At 33.0% G+C, this 21,855-nt stretch overlaps 2 protein-coding genes, 1 long non-coding RNA gene and 1 pseudogene across 9 annotated transcripts; 1 reads left to right on the top strand and 3 right to left on the bottom strand.

Annotated features, from left to right (window-relative positions):
* Positions 1 to 1,433: 1,433 nt before the first annotated feature.
* LOC133675759 (uncharacterized) lies at positions 1,434 to 3,448 on the bottom strand. The gene is made up of 2 exons (XR_009835468.1): positions 2,449 to 3,448; positions 1,434 to 1,851 (listed from the first exon to the last, which is right to left on the bottom strand). It is a non-coding gene; the product is annotated as an uncharacterized LOC133675759 (long non-coding RNA).
* Positions 3,449 to 9,628: 6,180 nt separating this feature from the next.
* On the bottom strand, positions 9,629 to 10,607 carry LOC133675528 (squalene monooxygenase SE2-like; annotated as a pseudogene).
* Positions 10,512 to 13,685, bottom strand: LOC133675526 (cytochrome c6, chloroplastic). Of its 7 annotated transcripts, XR_009835437.1 has the most exons (7): positions 13,292 to 13,677; positions 13,074 to 13,203; positions 12,483 to 12,580; positions 12,208 to 12,239; positions 11,989 to 12,052; positions 11,020 to 11,148; positions 10,512 to 10,910 (listed from the first exon to the last, which is right to left on the bottom strand). XR_009835437.1 is itself a non-coding variant. In XM_062096938.1 (6 exons), the coding sequence occupies exons 1-6, from the start codon at positions 13,349 to 13,351 to the stop codon at positions 10,902 to 10,904; spliced, it is 405 nt and encodes a 134-aa protein (XP_061952922.1). In that variant the 5' UTR covers positions 13,352 to 13,685; the 3' UTR covers positions 10,512 to 10,901. The 7 variants fall into 7 exon arrangements, 6 of the variants coding, with proteins under 6 accessions (XP_061952922.1, XP_061952924.1, XP_061952920.1 ...); XM_062096938.1 differs by lacking the exon at positions 11,020 to 11,148 and having other exon boundaries at positions 12,471 to 12,580; positions 13,292 to 13,685; XM_062096940.1 differs by lacking the exon at positions 11,020 to 11,148 and having other exon boundaries at positions 13,292 to 13,673.
* Positions 13,686 to 14,929: 1,244 nt separating this feature from the next.
* Positions 14,930 to 21,208, top strand: LOC133676103 (lecithin-cholesterol acyltransferase-like 4). The gene is made up of 11 exons (XM_062097679.1): positions 14,930 to 15,366; positions 16,012 to 16,103; positions 16,797 to 16,915; positions 17,087 to 17,222; positions 17,360 to 17,411; positions 18,129 to 18,229; positions 18,401 to 18,583; positions 18,912 to 19,069; positions 19,973 to 20,027; positions 20,381 to 20,434; positions 20,622 to 21,208. The coding sequence occupies exons 1-11, from the start codon at positions 15,123 to 15,125 to the stop codon at positions 21,036 to 21,038; spliced, it is 1,611 nt and encodes a 536-aa protein (XP_061953663.1). The 5' UTR covers positions 14,930 to 15,122; the 3' UTR covers positions 21,039 to 21,208.
* Positions 21,209 to 21,855: the final 647 nt, after the last annotated feature.

The raw sequence follows: 21,855 nt of genomic DNA, 5'->3' as shown, positions 1-21,855 counted from the left end.
TTGAAAAGGTCTAAATGTAACACAAAATCATCATAAAAAAATGATGAACTTACCTGCTGTTCCATATAGATCTTCAAGTCACCTCTGGCATTCTAGCTATAACACTAATCTAAGCTCCAAAAGACGAGCAATGAGCTTCACAGATCAATCAAATTGTATAGTGACTCATAATTAGTTTTTGAAATCAAGTGACTTTCCTACTAGCAGGCATGCAGCTCTAGAGATGAAAACAAAAGTGGCTCCCAATGTAATTAATTTCTTGTGCTGCTGTCAAAAGTACCATATTTATTGATGGGATTTCAAGATAAAAATAAAAAGATAAAGGCTAATGAAAAATATATGTACACAAACAAATCCTCCAAAAGATGGTAGCTGAAATTCCTTAACTTTTTATAAGGGAAAAACAAGCCAGTATCTGCCCTTTCATATTAAAACTGATATATCCCTAACTACAGTGTATGATTAAAGCAAGAACACGAGAAATAAAGAAAAGAACAGCATTTTCGCATCAGTTTTTATTCTTAAGTACACTTGAAAGCAAGATCTACCACAAACTATAATCTCATTGTCATTGCAATATCACTGATATCCCATTGTTTTTCTGGTAGAAACATGATAGACCAAGAAATTAAAGAATATATATCTGCACTTGGAACTAGAATATTTAGCATTCAAGGACAGAAATTAGCTGTCTATAAGGTGCTAAAACAGTGAATCCGATCTTCAGATGCCATAGTCATGATAAAAATGAGAAAAAAGAACTGAAGGAAATAAAATGGCAACAATCTAATCCATGTTATCACCAAATCACATCAATCGAAGTTGGTTTTTCATGGAAAAATCCAACCAACACTACTAAATATTCCCTTTTCGACAAATTAATTGAACACCACCACTGCTTAATTTGGTAAATCAAATCTTTTAAATTAGTACATGAAGAATAAAGCCAAGAAATTACAACTGGAAGCATCTTTTGCAGGTATGAAGAGACTAAAAGCAAGTGGTCTCCCTGTCTTGACAACAACTTGAAGGGAAAAAGTCACACACTTGTCCATGATCACCAAAACTTGATATCAGTGATTAACTAACTTTTCATACAGCTGATATCAAAACATTACAATCCAATTTTACATAATTAAGATATGCCCTATGAGGCCTATATTCCTATCCCTTATATTCTTTAATTAACACCTACTAATAAAATTCAAGCGCTCTTTTATGTTGGTGCAATATTCATGATACAACTTATCCGTATCTTGGCCTGGAATTAGATATGTAGAGTTGGATATAAAAAACGTATTTCTCCATTTTATTTTGTTAGGTTACAAAATTAATTTTTACCTAAAATTCCTGTCATTTGAAGCAATAAATCTAAGCTTTTGTCCCCGTAAGACTACAAGATGTGTGCATGGCAATTAATGAGCTATACAATATCATGCCAATGAGCCTTGTTTTGGATTGAATCTTTTTGGAAACTATTGAGATACAGAATATTGAAGAATAAAAGGGAAAAACAACAATCTCACAGAAACTTCTGATGTTATGCTTGAATGTCTGATAAAGAGATTATTGAATCAGCAAAATGCTTATGAAGCATAAGTAGTCTATAAAAATGCCCCAACTGCCACCTTATGTGGAAGTGCTGTTGGAGTACTAATTAATACTATGTGAGGAAACTCACTGCAATTTATAATCTGGGAAACCACAGAATGCTAATTATCCAACAGCTGAATGTAACATCCTGTGTAGGTTTGTCAATGTCTGTTCAGAATTGTGGGTCACCAACACCAAGCTGGACCCCTAACCGTGTGCAATTAAGGATGAAACCAAATTTGTACCACCTTTTGTCTCCTATTCAGTTTCACTCCCAAAATCAGTACAAAATTGTAAGGGTTAGGTGAGGCCAAAATTAATATAGTGAGAGACATGATGAAAAGATTGCAGAAACCAAGTATATATGCAATTATGAGAGCATTGGATTTACCACCATATACACAATATAAAAAATACATTAATATATACATTTTCTAATAGCTTGCCTTTCTTGTGTTTTGTGAATTTAATTTACATATTGATTCATGATACTACCTGCAGCCCACTAGTAAAGACAAACATGGAAGCATCCAGCCATGCAGGCAGGAGAGATATGGATAATATATTGTCTTTCTTGGCATTTTTTAGTTGTTGTAAGAGATATAGCTGGATCTGAGTAGGTTAAAAAATCAACAATACACTGATTGGACAGGCAAATGTGTGAGTGTCTACTTGTGTATGTTTGCATATGCATAATTCTTGTGTTTGCAATAAAGGAAAGTAGAGGTGTTAATTATTGAGATCAAAATCACATCATAATCAACCTGAAATTGCAATTTCAATGGTAACTAATCCAGAGATAAACAATAAAAGAAACGGAAGGGAAGATGAAGCAAGAACCAAAGAATTGATCACCTGGTATGAAGCACTTGTGACTCTGTGAGAGCAAATTAGACCCCAGAAAAGCATGTTTCAGAACCTCTTCTGCTGTTTGTGAGTGAGTGATTGAAGCTGCAAGATGACCTGATGGAACCATATACTTTTATAGCTCTGAGTTCAAGCTAGTTTCTAATTAGGTTTCTACCCTTTTGCCTGGAAAATACATATACCATTTAGGTACAAGTTTACCTATGCGTCTTCCCTATTAGTGCAATTCCCTTTTCTCGACAATTTTACTGGGAAAAATCACCAGTATATTCTGTTTTCATTGCCAAAAAACTCACTAGCAATTGATCATCATAAGATCAAAAACATGCATCCTAAACTAGTAATACAAACCTACTTACCACGATTCAGTATATATCTTTGACAACATTAAATTTTTTCTACCTACAAATACTGCTATATGATTAATGTTAATATATATATAAATGAGAGTAACACGTTCATTACCAGATCATGCTGGCAGCTTCAACCTCTCAAACCAACATATTAGACAAATTGAAGGAAGAACCAAAACGGGGGGAGTGAGGTTTGGCCTTTTTTGGGAAATTTGGAAAAATAAGAGGTCTAATTTAAAGGGAAAGAAGCAGAAACTTAATTTCTCACCTAAAGATTGACAAAGGAGAGCACGAGCTGTGCATGTTTTAGGTAGGGGAATCCTCGTGACTCTCCCTCTCCATTTATATAAATGCACCTCTCTCTTCTTCCCCCACTCTGTTGTACTGTGTCATAGATGGAGTATTTAATGGTGAGTTTTGGCCCTTCCTTGTTACAGCTATTGACACAGACCTCTTGCCTCTCTTTCCTTCTCTCTTCTCACTACACAAGGTTACATGAATGAATATATCAATGAAAAGGGACCACCACTTGGTCCTCCTAACAATCAAAGAAACCTTGCTCTCAACTAAGATTAATTAATTTAATCTCTTACTGTTATATGTCAAATAAATTGAGTTGTTAAGGTCAAACTAGAAAGTGGTTGAATGAAAAATCAACTGAAAGTAACATGCATGATTAATTATACTTTTAACAAAAAAAAAAATATATTGTTAATAATAATTTCTATGAATATATTGACAGCTAGGTTTGTAAATTAAATAATGAAATATTAGCGGGCATAAATCATTTTACCGTCTCGAGAAGCAAAGTAGGTGAAAAGAAGAAGACTCCTTGAAAAGACAATGAGATCAAAACCTTCAAGGAGTAAGAACATGGTAAATCTATAATCATGAGAAGATGCTAAAAATATTTAATTTTTATTTATTCAAATCTTCTTGGTACAAAGATATTATATATATAAAAAATAGAAAACCCAAATAATATTCAATAGGAAACAAAATAGAAAAAATAGAAAAGCAGAAAAAAAACTATTCATTTAAGTAAAAAAACTAGAAAATACTAATAATACTATGTAAAAAGATAAAAATAATCAAGGGAAAATATTTTATTTTTCCATAAAGCTTATGCATCAAATGGTGTTTCTAATATAGGAAGATCATGTCCTGATTAAGCATGCAATAGTTTATGTCGGGCAAATGATCGATAGTCTATGTGCACAACCATTTTATGTAAAAATAGAATGATTTTAGCAAGAAAAAAGGTTAGAAATCAAATGATGCCCTAGAGACACCAGCCAGTTAGAGTAAGGGCTAGCCTTTTGACCTATTCTAAGGGCAGGTTTTCTAATATAATTAATTAAGAGGGGGAGTTACATACATAGCATGTGGATTTGTAAGAATAGGTTAATTGGAAGATGGGAAAGAAAAAGGGCAGCTAGCGCACGCTTGATTTGTCATGGATTATGTCTTTTACCCTATGGACTGCATGGCCTGAGTTTTTTTATATTTTTATATCTAAAATATTGCTGTGTGTTGCTAGCTAGCTAGAATGCAAATGGCTGTGATAAATAATCTTGGCATGATCAGCTAGGGTTTCTTATGTTCATGACTACTCTCAGCATTAAGCATCGATCCCTAGCGACTAAAGAAAAGGGCAGTTGCCATGTGCTTAGTGAACTCTTTGGACCTACAGCAACACCATTACAATAAATACTGTTTCATTATTTATTTGAAGCGTATGTATTGGCCAGGTTGGTGGAATCAGTTGAGGGCATCCTTTTGTCTTTAGCTTTGGGTGGTTCTTCTGTCTTTGGTTGACAAACAATGACATGTAGACAAGCCCTAATGGAAGGCAAGGACCACACCTTTTTCTTTAATATTTAGATTAAATGGATAGGCCTCACATGGTTTTGCTTTGTGATTTAGCTCAAAGAGTTGAATCTTCATTTGATTAAGGTAGGTGTGGTGGTGGTTTGTGAATAAAGCAATATTGCGAGATTAGGGTTTTTTTTTCTCTCTCACTAATTCATCGGTGTTCTCTTCTTTTCCCTATGTTTTTGGTCCCACTTTTGCTTGGCTATTCGTTTGTTCTTCCTTTGTAGATAGGGTTTGGAGATGCCTTTTGTTCGCCCCATGGTTATCATTTTCTGCCTGTCCGGGGTGGTCTGATGTCCATTATCTCTTAAAGTAGGTTTTGTGATCATAATAATTTGCTCCAAAAAATCTGGTTACGTATTTATTTCAAAGAGATCCATTGAGTAATTTCTCTTCTTTTTGCACCCTCCATTTCTAGTCTCTTCTTATCCTTTGCCTTTATTTTTTTTTTGGGTAAAGCTCAAAGCTCAGTTGTTGGACAAAGACAGCACCATTAAAGCTGAGCTTTTAACCAGAAAGTTGGGACGCAGCTTCACTATTCACTATCCATTTAATCTAAGTAAGGATTTCAAATTATGACTGAGCTCTCCAAATCAAGCTGGCAGCACTTGTATAGGCCAAAACAAATCTATCCCTGTACCCCTTTTTTATTTTTTCTTCTTCTTTGAATTAGGGTACATGAAATGCTAGTGGAGCATATAGATAAATAAGATCGTTTTTGTCCTGTAATTTGTGGTTCGAAATGTATAATATTTTAAGTTTTAAATAAATGAAAAAAAGAAGCAGGTGCCTAGGAAGATTAACTCTAAGAAGTAAAATCCCTCCATTGATATTGTTCTTTTCCTATAATTAATCGAGGTCAAGTAGCTAGCATCACATGGGATCAAGCGAGGTGACAACTTGTACCAACCAGAAGCTTTTTAGCCAGTCTTCCTTTGACCTTTCCACAGTTTTTTTCTTTTTAAATTCCTCCCTATATCTTTACATTTTACTCCTTGGAAAATGGATTTATGTATTGATTGTCCTATCTGTCTCATAACATGTGTAATTTGAACTTTAGCTTAACCTTGAGCTAAATACATAGGTCCATTGCTCATGGAATCTTTTTCCTTTCCTGTTCTGTAAAGTAAGAACAATTAAAAAGATTGATTGATTAATATGACTTGTTAACTGCTCATGCATTTCTATGACCTAAATCTTGGGAGATAACTTTTTGGTTTCATGGAGCCATATCTAGGGTTTGTGAGGAGCTTCACAAACCCAATGTCACTTGTCCTTCATTAATTGGCATGGGACTGAGAGCAGCGGCTTCTTGAGAGTCCAGAACCACACCTTTTTTCTTTCTTTTTTTCTGATTCTTATATCATGCTCAACTCATCAAGAAGTGGAAAACAGTGTAAATCTAGTATCAACCTAAAATAGGAAAGTCGAAATTTGTGCTCCATATGTATTAACAATTTTTAGAGAACACTTCCCTAAAGAAAAAAAAAGTATTTAGAGAACACTTTTATTAAGATTAAATTTATAGAGAAAAAACTAATAGTGGTGAAGCCAAAAAATAAACACACAAATATAATCATTTTCAGACAATTATATAATGATTAGACAACCTCATTATTAAAAAGCAAAATTAATCAGTAATACCATATTAGAAAAAAATCAAAGTTAAGTCCATTATAATTAAGGGTGTGTTCGTTGTTTGTCTAAAATTTAGATTATTTTGATGTATTTATATTAAAAATAAATTTTAAAAAATAAAAAAGTTAATAAACTTCTAAAAAAAAAACACTTTAAAATACAATTTCTTCAAACATACACTAAATGTTATTAATATATCTAACAAGCACACCATCCAAGTCAAAACTCTCGTTTATATATATGCATGCTAGGCTAGGTAGCTTGTTAGTAAAAAACATTAAGCATTGTAAATTGTGTATATATATAAATACTGTAATTTTTTGTGTGAAATAGTAAATACATATTTGAGATCGACACTGTTCTAAAAAGAAGTATAGACGTGTCTCTTGGAGAGCATGATTAATTAAGTTGGATTTTCTTGTCCAATTAAGCTGCTTGTGGGGGTCCTAGGCAATGTGATTGTGTTTCTATGTTTCCTATGCCGATCATGGTATAATCAAATTAATGTGTAATGATGCTTTCGATAATGACCATGGCAAACATGTTTAGTTCAAATCTACGTATAAGATAATGATTAAGATGCATTAACCATAGTGACAAGTGATACGTGTAAGAATAATAAACTATAGAAAAAAGCAAACTAAATTCTTTTTCTCGTAATTAGGCAGAACCGAAACCAATCCTTAAAAAGATGCTTGACGAAATATGATTTGAATCCCATAGCTAAATAATATATATATATATGATGTAAAAGTCACCAACAAATGATATTATTAATATTAATTACGAATATAGAATCACAACTATATATATGGTGGTAGAAATATTATTTATTTATTTTATTTGTAACCCTTCTTCGTTTATTTCATTTTGAGACCGACTGTCATTTCATTGGCTCCCATTTAAAGAAAATGTGTAGTGCCTTACTATTTTTTTCACAGATTAAGGTGTAGTCACCACAAATAATGGACTGAAGATTCTCTTGTGCATGTTAGTGTTCTAGAAGTATCAAAGTCTTGGAGGAGAAGATGTGTCAAGGGTTGACAAGTCAAGGCACATCACTACGAGATTGAATCATAAAAGGAATTATTTGCTTTCTTTCCCAATCGGGTCTCAAATGTTTCGGGCAAAAGTTTGATTTGATAATATGAAAATATATAAATATATCCAGCCCAAAAGAATATTAGTATAAGAAAAAAGGTTAAAGTATAAAGTGTAAGTAAAATCATATTTTTTTGAGGAAATAATTAAAATCTGTTTTTAAGAGATCGATTTGATGTGATAAATTAAAAAAAAAATAGGGTTGACCCATAAAAAGAAGCATCCTCTTTTTCTTAGAATATATAATAGAATTAGTATATATTGGTTCAAAAGAGAAGAAAAAAAATCCATTTGGCATCCTATTTTATCCCACAGACCCATATATATATATATATATATACCACTTTTGTTAATAGCTATTTATTATGAACAAGAGCAACCGCTTTATAATGAGTGTCGACATGTATACCAAATGATCTTTTGTAGAGATTGTTAGAGATGGCAATAAGTTATAAATCAATTGGTATTAATGTTTTGTTTTTTCATATTATTAAAAAAGAATTAGAGCTGATTGTTAAAGATGTAAAAATTACTTACTAGAAAAGGAATTCTCAATATATTCTAGGAAAGATTGAGGATTGATACCATCATAGGTTTTTTGTTAAAAAAAAAAATAGTAAGTTGTATTTATTAATATAGTTAGGTTAAGCATAGATTCATAATGACTGAACTTTTTATATTTTATAAATTATAATTTTGATCTGTTTAATTTTTTAAGACTTGAGTGGGTTATAAAATATATCAAGTTAGACTAATTTTTTTTATGAATATTATAAATAACCATGAGTTGAATTAATATTGCTAATTTTTATAGATTGAGCTTAACTAGAATTAAGATTTGGACTTAATAAATTAACTTAAAACATGTTATAAATTATAACAAATAATTTAGACTTAATATATCAGTAGAATTAATTGATTAAAATGAAATAATCAATTTAAATATAACAAATTATGGCTTGTATATGCTATTCGTGTTGAGTCGGGTTGATTGAAGTTTAAAAATCCTAACTTGTTATCTAACCCATGATATTAATTTTTTAGATATTTTGATCGATTATCATTTATAATATTTATATTATTTGATTTTGACATGCTGGACCAAGTTTGATAATACAAATATTATTACTGCTATATTGATTATTTTTAACACCCCTACTAAATACTCCAAGTTTAAAAGGGACTTTCAAAATCTAACTTCACTCAAATCCAGCTCTGAAGTAACCAAAAGGGGAGGCAGTAGTCATGAATCTAAATTCCTAATAATAAAATAAAAGAAAGAAAGAAAAATCACTTTAAGTAACCTAATTGGGAGAACCTTTATATAAAATGTTTTCAATCATATTTTTATTTTGATACAAAATTCAAAGATTAATTAGACGGTAGTAAAATAAAATTAATTAGATGGGAGAGTAAAATATTATTCTAGTTATAATTATTGATCAACTTCATTTGTTTCAGTAAATTATGTAAATTCTAATTTTCTATTTAATTTAGTTAGAAATCAAATATTTTTTTTATCAATTTATATATTGTTACTAGTTAAAATAAAAGAAGGAAAACTAATTAATGTAAAGTTAAAAGAAAATTAATAAACTTAAAGGTATAAGTTTTCCATATTTATATAGAAATACTAAATTTGTTTTATTAAATAAAACAGACTAGGTAATTAATTAGAAATATAAATCACACTAAAGTATTTGATGAATAACAACAATCTAAAAAAACAAATTAAACAAGGGGAGTTCATATTAGGTGTTTTTTTACCTTAAAATTGTCTAGAAAAAAAAATTTAAACTCGGTATGATTTTTTATTTTGAGATGGTTTATTAGGATTTTTGAGGCTATAAATAAGTTTATCAAATTGTTTATGATATTTTCTAGGTACTTTATGTTAAAAACAAATTAAAAATGAGTTTTTAGATTGAAATATTTTATTTGTATCTATTTTATTATTATTTGATTAAATAAAAAATTAATTTTTATAAATAAAATTATTAAATAAAACTGTGTCAAAGGCTTGAGTTAAAGGCTAAATATTTTAGTTTATACTCTCCTTTTAAATTTTAATTTTTAATTTTTATTTATCGTTAATAAATTTTTATTTATTTATTAGCACATAGTTCTTTTTTTTATTTGATTAAATTTTTATACAAGCTTTTTATTTTCGAGCGGGTTTAAATTATTTTATATAAAAAAAGTAAGAAAAGCATGCATATTCATTTATTTATTTTTAGCAAAAAAAATCTGATTATCGGCCGCGGGTCAAATAGCCACCTAGTTAATTCTATTTCTAGTTTACCTGACGGTCAAGCCCAATAAAACCATGCTTCGAAAAGATCTGAATGTCAAATTGCTAATAAATGGGCTAAAGCTTAAAGTACTGCTGGTGGTTTTCAATTGTGAGAAGCTTGGAAACGGGACAGCCACGACAGCCCAATCTACATAAGCGGGAAAGCACAGTGCAGACTAGACTTAAGGGAAGGCGGCCAACACCATAGATAGCCACTGCAAAGAAATCGAGAACCGAGCTCAACGGTCGAGGGTCTAGACTAGAAAGTAGAGCTATGAGTCCATTCGAAAATACTCCTTCAAGGCTCATGTAGTCAAAACATTCTTGGCACATTTCGTTTCTAGCTGGATGATCAGGTGATGCCCTAAACACCTTGTATAGGGCACCTGCCAATGTGTTCATGGTAGGTGCCACTTGCTGCGAACAAAAGCATTAATCATTTGTTAAAATCAGTGTCTTATATTATGTCGACAAGTTCATCAGGATTTTCATCGGCTTGTCTTACCTTACCCAGGGAGTAGAAGGACTGGGGATATTCGCAAAGGAAGATGTATCATTGAGTTGAGGTCGAAGAAGATCACGTAGTAGCACAATGTGTGATAGAGCCAGAGTCATTCTTCCCCCAGTTAAATGCATCCCCCATTGGAGAAAGCTGGCATGCTTATGTCTGTCATTGTTTTTATGCTCCCTTTGTCAATTGCAGAAATGAAAGCATCATGCAATTCAGGAGGGTCTGAGATATGTAATTTGCTTGATTTTTCTAATGAATCAGAAATGCGAGAAGCAGATGCTGATTTCAAACATAAGAGATTTTCATTGCTTAGTAATAATTCACATAAAAAATCGTTCGAATAAAATCTTAGTGACCTGGGGAGCTTTGGTATGCTTCAAACAGGGAGCCATTTCACCATTAGAAACGGAAGGCACTTTCTGTCCAGGAACATCTAACACGCAGCGAATCTCGGTACTTCATGTCCATGATTTGCTCACGGAAGGTTGCAATTCTCCAGCACCAAGCTGACAAAAGAGGTTGGGATATCAGCCTGCAGAATTAGCAGGGCCAATATGAGAGCTTCTTCCTGCAACATCTGAAAGAAAGTTCTCTAACGGATATGGTAGTTTGGCACTTTTCCCATCTTTAAAGATTGCATATCCAAGCATTCTTTCAGCATCAAAATCACTCACACAATCTGCAATTACACAAACATTACTTTAACATTCACTGTCAAAATTATGAATAGTTTTGACACCAAAACTTTTAGTTGGTTCAACAGATATATTGAGGTTCTGGCTGGTCACCTTCATGGCCTAACCCAATTAATTTCAGGTAACCTACAGGTTGTAGGAGTTCTCCAACAATTCTGCCAAGTCTCTTTCAATTTATTTCAGAAAACCTCCAGGTTGTAAGAGTTCTTCAGGTCTGATTTTCTGAAATCAAATTTTGAGGACAATCCAAAACATTTATTAAATTTCCTTAACTAGATCAGACTAAGAAAAACTTTATCTTGATCAAAGCGTAAAGAAATCCAAGAATATCCTGTCCGAACTAACATATCTATTTACACACACATGCAGTAACCTAACGAGGAAGAAGGCTTTCAAGATCAACAACTATCAAAATAATTTCGGCTCTCCTCATATAAATATCTTCAAACCTATAACTTGCCTGTTTCCATCCCTAACCCCATTGATCACTTCCGCATAAGCCTTATCACTTGCTTACCAATGGGATCAATGATTTCACGTACTTTTAATCTTAATCATTTGATTACACCAAGAGCTCATCTTTTCTTAGTTTTTTCTTCTTTGCTATACTAGAAATTATTATTCAATTCAGAACATGTACCATTCTGATAGAACTGTTTCACGACGGCAGGTCATATTAATAGGGAAAAAAAGAAGAAAAAATCATTGCAGGGATTGAAAACTATCAATTTGTAACTTAATTTAAAATGGGTTTGATCCATAATGAGATATGGATGGAATAGCTCAGAGACGATGGTTTCGGGCACTTGGGCATAATTTTTTTTCTTTACAAGAATCAATCTTGACTAATTTCTATGTTTGGCCAGCCTTGATCTGCTTGTGACTTCACAAATTGAGCCAAGAGCTTAATCTCTTCATCCTGCAACCGTGGTCCAAATGTGCACTGTCCTCTTGGAGTACAACTCTCACCGAATCCCTATTAGCATCGCAACACCTATGATCTCCTTGACCAAAATCAAGAAAAAACAAATAACGATACTTTGATTTCAATGGAAAACTTACAGGCATTCTTCCTTTGCCAAAGTATGTTATGCGATAAATTTCTTCTTCAGTGTCTACTCCATTCCTGCGAGTGCCATCATTCAATTTGTTTCTACTTCTTTAGGGAAAAAAAAACAAGTTTTTCAACTCTAAAAGACAGAAATTTAATGTGCAAACCTAAATTATACAATGGAATTTGACCAGGAGATGGTATTTACGTTTGTATATTAATTTAAGTACCTTTGTAGGTCCTCTGTGAAGAGCGTTGCACCCTGAAATCAATATGAAACTGACAAGAATTAACAAGATATTGGAAAAGGAAAATTGAGAGATGGTGATGGGAATTCAATGTTTATTTTTGGGTTATAAAATCTTTTTCAAAGTGTTTTTTTCTAAGATTTTTATGTATTTTTAAATGATTTTAATATATTAATATTAAAAATATTATTTTAATTAAAAAAACACTCTTAAAATTAACAACATTATAGAGGATAAGCTTCCACCAAAAGACTCACGGGTTGAATTATGTTTCCACCAGCATCATGACAGCCAATGCAAGTGCGGCTAAACAATGAGGCTCCTCTTTGTACATCTAGGGCTTGTCCTAGTGACACTGCACAAACAAAAACATGGCCCAGAAGATTTAAAGCCCTATATTGTAAGAAAATCAAATAGTGTTAGAAAAAGTATCTACAATTTGTTTTTTTTAATAAAGTTCGTAGATATTCAAGTTTAATTGCCCATGTCCTGCACTAATTAAAATAAATTTGATTTTTAATAGAGTTTCTTAACGATTTTACACAAGATATGCAATTATAAATATAATTTAATCTCGCATTTCACTGAGCATTTATGTCACTTGCAGTGGCAATTACGATGACAGGACTTGAGATACTGTTTATTATAATTATAATACGTACTTAATACTGTATTTTCCTTGAACGCTACTACAATTTTCTAAGGTGAAAAGCAAAGCCTAAAAATCACGATGGCATTATTGTGGCATTATGAATAGAAGCAAGGGCAATTTAATCAATTGAGCATACGAAGGTAGCTAAAACTATAGAAGTAGATAAGAAGAAATCCTTTGTATGGCTGTAAGTTACCTGGGGTGTTGACAATGGGAGATAAGGCTACAAGGGCAGCCATTAAAGGCAGAGCCAAGCTCTTAACGAGCTTCACCTCCTTTTGCTTTAAAACAACTGGGTTTTGGCTTTCTCCTTGCTTTTCGTTTCCCTTCCAACGTGACATTCTCATTCTTAACAGCCCTCAGCAAGCTTGCAAATCGTGAGCAAAAACAAAAGGGAGAGACATAGATAAGTACCTTTATCAAGAGGGAGTTAGGTCCATGGCTGCAGCAAGACATCACAGATGGAATCCACATCTTGGGGTTTGGCTATAGATTGGTGGCAAGAGAGCGTAAATGGAGAAGGCGGAGGAGACAGGCGAGGGGGATGGTTGATGAATTATAGGCTACAAAATACATTGTCTCTCAATTTTTTACATTCAGTGTACGGACATTATACATTTATCTTTTAACCATAGAATAAAATTAGTCTCGGTGAAATGGTGGTGGAGCCTCGACCCCTTAAAAAAAACAGTTTACAATATGCCCCCTATAAAACTAGCAAAATTTAAAATTTCGCTCCCTTAAAAATATTTTCCTAGTTTTGAACCCCTTCTAAAAATAATTCATGGCTCTGCCCTTGTGGATATGGTTGGAATATCGCAGTTTTTAAAATTTTTTAGTTCCAAGTTAATATTTTCTTAGTATTTTTAGATTGTGTTTGATGAAAAGATATTAAAAATAAAAAAAAATATTATTTTTATGTATTTTCAAGTAAAAACACTTTAAAAAATATCATGTACTCAATTCTAAACACTATCCTAACCAATTCAAAGAACAAATGAAGGAATAAATATGATATTCAGATATTATCTTATAAGCTCAAGCATATAATTAATGGTGGCTAAATCATCAAGATTCGAACTAAATTTAGGATTACAATTAATCAATAGGGACTAAATCGGATAACATCCAATTAGTTGGGGGATTCAATGTGCAAATTATTTGTCCTTTTCTCCAAAAAATCTGGTGTTAGAAGCCGAATATTAAGAGCTAAATTGTCAGGTTCTGAAGAAACTTAATTAGTCAACAAAAGAAAGATGATTACATTACTCAAGAAAACGAGTTGATCATCTAACTCGGACGGATTTCTTTGACAACTTATGTCAAAGACAAAACGAACACCACTAGAAGATGATTGAGAACAATACGTTGTTCCTACGTTTACGAAACCCGCAGATTCTCTGTACAAGTTTCTGGGAATGCAAGCAATAATTTTCCAAAGGTTGGTGTGCAAGAACAATATCCTCGACCAAGTATAAGATGTCATGAGTAATTTCTATTTTATTAAAATAATTTTTTTAATGTCAACCCAAAATTTTACATTAGCTATAAATTAGGGATTTAAAATTAAATAAGACTCAATTTAAACGATTAACGGTCGACATTACCTTGAGAAAGAATAATACTCACTTATCGCACTTGAGGGTCTGACTCAGTGGTCAATCGTGTGACTTGTTTCGTCCCTATCTCGAGTTCGATCCTCTATGTGCAAGCCTGTCATCCCCGCGGTGCCTTACCTGCTCACTGGGCTTGCAGGATGCTCAGTGGACCGTGGAGAATAGTCGTAGTGCGCGCAAACTGGCCCGGACACCCCACGATAATAATAATAAAAAAAATACTCACTTATCAATATTGTCGCGTCAACTTCATTGCATGTGTATTATACAATACAATACTTTGTGTTATATAATAAAATCTTGTATTAATTATAATAACTTTATTTCCACGACTTGTTTAACGCACTAGATATAATATTTTATTTTAATTAATTATATTAATAAGTCATTCGGCAATGGTAGTCGCCTTGATAAAATTGCAAAAATATTATAAAATTAGAAAATATTTAGTAGTTCGAGGACTGGCTTGTAATCATAGTTATCCACTTCCGTCTCTTACCGGCTAAAATCTCTCTCGCCTTCAGATCTCCGCTCTAACAAGCCCCAAATCCACAAAATTTCAATTCAAATTCCCAATTATTCTCAACAAGAGCAGATATTAGGGTGTCTGATCAATCAATCAATCAATCATGGCTATGTTACTAGAAGACATTGTTCGATCGGTGGAATTATGGCTACGCTTGATAAAAAAACCGCAACCTTACGTTGATCCGAATCTCGACCCGGTCCTTTTAGTCCCGGGTATCGCCGGTTCGATTCTAAAAGCGGTGGATAAGGAGAATGGTGATAAAGAAGAACGGGTTTGGATTCGGATTCTGGCTGCTGATTACACGTGCCGAACTAAGCTCTGGTCTCGGTTTGATCCTCAAACTGGTAAAAAAAAATTAAAAATTTTGATTTTATAAGGGTTTTTATTTTGGTGATTTTGTGGTTAATCAATTGGTTTTTTTTTTAATTAGCTGTTTTACGGTGGATTTGTTTTTTGTAAAATGGAAGGAAAAGTTGGGATTTTTGAGTGATTTTATGGGATTGTAGTTAAGGATGTGTTTGGTTGCTGAGAAACTGATGGAAAGTTAAGGAATTTAAGCATAAGCTTGGTTGATTAGAATCTGGGAAAACTTTAATTTACGGGAGGAAAAGGAAAAAACGGGGTAAGGTTTGAGGATTTATAGAGGTTTTTAAGTTTATGATCTTTGTGGAAATCATTAAATTAATATATATTTTGTGTTTGCAAAAGACAACTTCTGTTTTATTTGGGGTCAAATGATTTAATGCGCGTTTGGTTTGTCAATATTTCATTCTCATGCTTGGTGCTTAGATTTTGGGCGAAGTTTAGTGTAGTTAGAAAATGGGGGTAAAGTTTGAGAATTTCTAAAATTTGTTAATTTTATGATACTTTTGAGAATCAGGAAGCATTAAAAAAAAATTAAATAGAAATTGTATGATGAGAAATTGTGATGCTGAATAATAGTTTGCCTTTTACTTATGCTGTTAAATTAATGTGTTTATGGGAAACAGGAAGGTCTGTGACTTTAGATCCAAAGAGAAATATTGTGGTTCCAGAAGATAGATATGGATTGCATGCTATTGATGTGTTGGATCCTGACATGGTATGTTCTTCATCTTCGTATCTTTTATGCTTATCTTACATGGTATTTAGATTCAAAACCTTGCTATGGAGTAAAATTTTCCACTTTTAACTAGGTGGGTTGCTGTGATTCCGTTATATTTGCTTTATAAGAGGAAGTTCTACTTTATTCAATAACAATTGCAACAGAGAAAGTCAGCTCTAATTTGAATAATTGAAACATAAGCTCACAATTAAAGGACTTGTTAATGCTCTTGAGATAGGAGATGTTTTGGAGAACAACTTTACAGAAAGAAGAGTCCATTTTACTGGAAAATTCAAATGCATTATATTGGATGTTTTCTGATTTAATTTACAAGCTTTGTTCAACTAGAACTTCATTATAGTTTTGTTCATTTTAAACAATTCTTAAGTATATGCTACAACATTCAAGTTACTTGATATCTCAAAATTCACCTTTAATCCAGTTCATCTCTAATGTCTCTCATGTATAAGAAGCTTTTTCTATTTTCCATTATATTGTAAAACGTCAAATTCATGGCTGATGCGGGTTGGTATGCAACTTGGTCTCAAATTTCTTCAGATATTAGTTTTATTGTGGAAAAGAGTGATAATCAGATGTTATCAAAATTGAATATATTGCTATAAAGGTTGGCTTTTAGTTCTCAATTAAATTTGCATGGAAGTTTCATACACATTATTTTGTTTCATGCAGATAATAGGACGTGACTGTGTTTATTATTTCCACGATATGATTGTTGAAATGATCAAGTGGGGTTTTCAAGAGGGAAAAACTCTTTTCGGGTTTGGGTATGATTTTCGGCAAAGCAACAGGTATGTATTAAACCAACCAGCTATCTCCAATACTGCTATAATTACCAAGTTCTTAGCCCCAAATCGTTTTTTTTTTTTTTTTTAAATGGAGTTGGCTTTGCAATGTATGGAGCATTTCTTTTCCTTTTACTCTTCATGATTTAGGGCACTCGTGCTTTGCTTAATTTCTAGGTTGCCAGAGACATTAGAGCGCCTTGCTAAAAAGTTAGAGTCAGTGTATCAAGCATCAGGAGGGAAAAAGATAAACATCATAAGTCATTCAATGGGGGGTCTGCTAGTTAAATGCTTCATGTCCCTGCACAGTGATGTAAATTTCCCACATTGTCTCTTGGATCAATGTTCTGTTCTTATTTTCCTTATATTTGGATGATTAAGTTGCTATCTGATGCTTCTTTAGTATTTCTTTGATGAAAAACCTCAAATTTTATACCTATTTTTTGGCAGATATTTGAGAAATATGTGAAGAATTGGATTGCCATTGCTGCCCCATTCCGGGGTAAGTGATTCTATTATATGTGTGTAATTGAAACCAGTTGGCCTTTGTACCTCCCATGGTCTGCATCTTCTAGTGCTATGTAAAAGTCTACACACATAAGAAACTGTATTTAGCTTAGATGCTGATGAATTGTGAGAAGCACGTGACTTTACCTTATTTAGATTTCGTTGTTGTGTATGGACAAAGACAATATTAGAAAAAATGCAGCTTATTTTTTGACAATTTATGATTGCAGTTGAATATGAACCAATTATCAAGTTTTTCAGTGATATAATTACATTTACCAAAATAGAACTTCTAATTTTATTAGCATACTAAAAATTCCATAACTTCCATTAATAATTATTCTTACAATTGGAATAACTGATATACCCTGAAACAGGAGTCATTTCTTTGTTCCATATGAAAAAGGAAAGTATAGAAAATATTTTGGCTTATATCTGGCAGTTTAGGATTGCGTTTATATACAGACCAGTTGCCAAGTGTATATTTACATGTTACAAAGCAGAACTTCTAATTCTGTTAGGGTAATATAACTTTTCCAACTTACACATTTAATCAAACTTTGGAATTCAAATTTTATTATAGTTGTTTGTTCAGTCAGCTTTGTGCTTTTAGTTTCTGTTTCTGCTATTTCAGCTATTCCAAGGAAGGTTATCCTGATATGATTTTGGAACAGTGTTCAAATGAAAGCTATATGTGTTATTTGTCCAACAGGTGCACCTGGGTACGTTACATCTACCTTTCTAAATGGAATGTCCTTTGTTGAAGGGTGGGAGCAGAACTTTTTTATATCAAAATGGAGCATGCACCAGCTGGTAGGAGCCCATGTACTTTGGCATTTAATACATATCTATTAGCTTCCCTTTTTTATCAATCCATTTTGTGTTTCTTGAATTATGAGAATTATGAATGGTTTTCAAACTCAATTCTTTTAGAATGGCTTTTCTGAGTATCGTATACTGATTCTATGTGCAACGATTTTTCAGCTTATTGAATGTCCATCAATATATGAATTGATGGCTTGTCCACATTTTCATTGGCAACATCTTCCTGTTTTGGAAATCTGGAGAGAGAAGCAAGATAGCGATGAAAATTCTCAGATAATCCTAGAGTCATATTCCCCTGAAGAGAGCATCCAAATTTTCAAAGATGCTCTTTCAAGTAACACGGTGAGCTTAGAACATGCATTATGTAAATGCAGATTGGTGAAGTTTATCATCTTTTGATTAGAGTGCATTCCAATGTTTTTCATCATGATTAGTTGTTTCATTTCTCTCTCATATATTTTACTTTTCAGATTAAATAATTGATAAGGCTAAATAAATGATGTTGCAAATCTGATTTATCCTCTTCTTTTTTGTAACTTTTCACGCTTTAAATTAAAAAGAAAACGATGTGCATAGTGTTCCCTTTTACTATCATGTTTTGATTATTTTAGTGATCTTTCTCCATGTATCATTTTGTTTGGATGGTGATCTCTGTATTTTCTCATTCCAGGTCATTTATGATGGAGAGGATATTCCATTACCTTTTAACTTAGATATCTTGAAATGGGCTGATGAAACACAGAAGGTTTTGTCTCGTGCTAAAGTTCCTCCTGGAGTTAAATTCTACAATATTTACGGGATCAGTCTGGAAACGCCTCACACTGTTTGGTAATGCTTCTAATGAGGTCTTTAGATAAAGCTTTGCACTTTATAACTGAATGCAAGCTAGTCGCATAAGATTGCAAACAACAAAAGCAAAAACAAAAGTTGAACTAAACATCAAAGGAATATTTATGGTTTCATCTATATGTGGCAGGCTGGCCACTGGCGTCAAGTTCTTTTCTTGTCAATATGAAGTCTTATTTTAAGGTTTCCATATCTTAAAGGTTTTGATATTTTTTTATTACATGTCAAACTCAAGGGATATTTTGAGAAAAGGAATAGTTTTTTTCACAGTGAATGCTGAAGGCTACTGGTTTGATTTGATATGTGATGTTGAAAGTCAGTTTGAATATCCTATAATTGGCACTAGTGCTGAATGGAGTTGACTAACAGCCCATGGGGTCTAGCCTTTGATGTAATTGTCTTTTTTAGTGTTTTAGGTTTTGTAGTCTTAAGTATGAATTTTTTGTTTACTTGGAGTCCAGGTTCTTTTGTTGGAATAGCGAGAGTTTAACAGGAAAGCGTCGTTTTTTTCCCTGCTTTCAGACGTGAATTCTAGTAAAACTCCACGAGATTCAGCCACCATATCATTGTCATAACTAAATCTTTTCGGACTCAATTAATCCCTTAATCTTGGCCAAGGATTAACGAGATCCTTTGTCACACCTGTCCCTCTTGAAAAGGAGCTTTCTTTCACAATGCACCCCAAAACTTTTAAACTGTCAAAAAGCCAAAAAACATGCAAATAAGAAAAACCCTAAACTTCATTCTGCAACCCTAAATTCTAAACCCCCTGTCTCACTAGCATACTCTCTAAACATCTTAGCTCTGCGTTATCTGATGATGTCTTAACATTTCTTGCAATTTTATTTGTGTAAATTGCCTCTTACACAAATTACTGTTCTGCAGCTATGGAAGTGCAGAGGTACCTGTCACTGATCTACCAGAACTGCAATCTTGTGAGGTCATTATCTCATACTCTCTTAATCTGATGATGTCATTTCCCATATGGATAACTTGTGCAGTAGACATGGAATACTTGTGTTTGTCTTCTCTTGTATTTTAATTCTTTTCTATTAAAGAGGTGTGCTACACTATTCTCGTATGCATACTCGCATAATGCCCTAAGGTTAGAGAACTGTCTGATCATTGGGACTTTGTGGATCAGCTGATCAGATATTTGTCTGACTTGCTCCTATCTCTGGTTGATATCAGAGCAAACAGATAGTTCTTTTAGTAAATTGTGCATTTGTATGAACACTTTGTTGTGATTGTTGAATTTGTCAGAAAAGCTGATTTTTGTTCATGTGTTTTCAGCCTAAATACATTTGTGTTGACGGTGATGGTACAGTTCCTGCTGAATCAGCCAAGGTTTGTGACTTGCTTTTCACTAACTCTCTGATTTACTAATTCACAAAAGTAACCACGCTAGGAATAAGCTTTTATTCACTGGCGACTGCTTTAGCTCATGTAAGCTATTGAAGGACAAGATGCTTGCATTTTGAAATATGCTTCTTTCTAAACTTATGTATTTTTCCTCTTTTTTACCTTCTTCCAGGCTGATGGTCTCAATGCAGAAGCAAGGGTTGGAGTGCCTGGTGAGCACCGTGGAATTCTCAGCGACCATCATTTATTCAGGATTGTAAAGCATTGGCTGAAGGCAGATTCTGATCCTTTCTACAATCCAATAAATGATTACGTCATTCTACCCACTGCATTCGAAATGGAAAGGCACAAAGAGAGTGGATTACAATTTACTTCACTTAAAGAGGAATGGGAAATCATTTCAGAAGAACAAGATGACCATGATAATATGGTTAATAGAAAACCTTTCGTGAGTTCAATTTGCATTTCTCAGGCAGGAGATGATCAATCTTCATCCGCAGAGGCTTGTGCTACTGTAACCGTGCATCCTCAGAGTGAGGGGAAGCAGCACGTTGAGCTAAATGCCGTGAGTGTATCCGTCGATGCCTAAAGTTGAATTGATCGAACGCTTTTCAGAAAGAGAAGAGTGCTGCAATATTTAAACCATGTATGTATATTATGCTTCTCCGGATAGTAACCATGGTTGGTCAATGTGAAAACGCATCTGGTTGTACATAAAACCCCCTAATAAAATCATATTCTTCCTGGGATTTGGCAGAATGCATCTTTGTATGTACTACGTTATTAAGAAGTCTTCAATTTCATTGATGTACCTGTCCGAGTGTGTGTGTGTAGTCCAACAGTACCTTGATCAGAACCATAATTTACTGGCGTCTCTGCCTGTCTTACAACCAACGTCGTCCATTAATGAACTCTCTATTTTATCTTAAAGGTCAGCGTTGAGATTACCTTATTTTTCCTTGAAGTCACCAGGTAGGTTTTCTACACGTTATAGATCAAATCCTTCCGTAAGTCATTAGGGAGACTATCTACAGACTTCAACATTATAGACTATAACACCACCACAACAACCACCATTTTACTGCAGTCAGCGACACAACCACCGTGACCATTTAAACCATCTTTTCCTCTATTACCTAGATCCTAGAACTTTAATATCTTTTTTTTAAAAAAAAAATTATCTTTCAGAACAAATTTAAACAATAAAAATAACTTTTTTTTAATAAAAATGTTTTTCAATAATATTTGTTTTCAAAACAAAAGCACCCCAAGTGATTATATGAAAGGTATATTCATGATAGATTTTTTAAAATTATGGTAAAGCAAAGCCATTTTAATGATCATTTGGCAGAAGTTCAAGGGAAATGATTTAAGATTCCTATCAGCATCATGGACCAACTTAAGTA

This window comes from Populus nigra, chromosome 16 (genome assembly GCF_951802175.1).
Source record: "Populus nigra chromosome 16, ddPopNigr1.1, whole genome shotgun sequence".
Taxonomy (NCBI): domain Eukaryota; kingdom Viridiplantae; phylum Streptophyta; class Magnoliopsida; order Malpighiales; family Salicaceae; genus Populus; species Populus nigra.
This window is presented reverse-complemented; position numbering and strand designations above follow the sequence as displayed.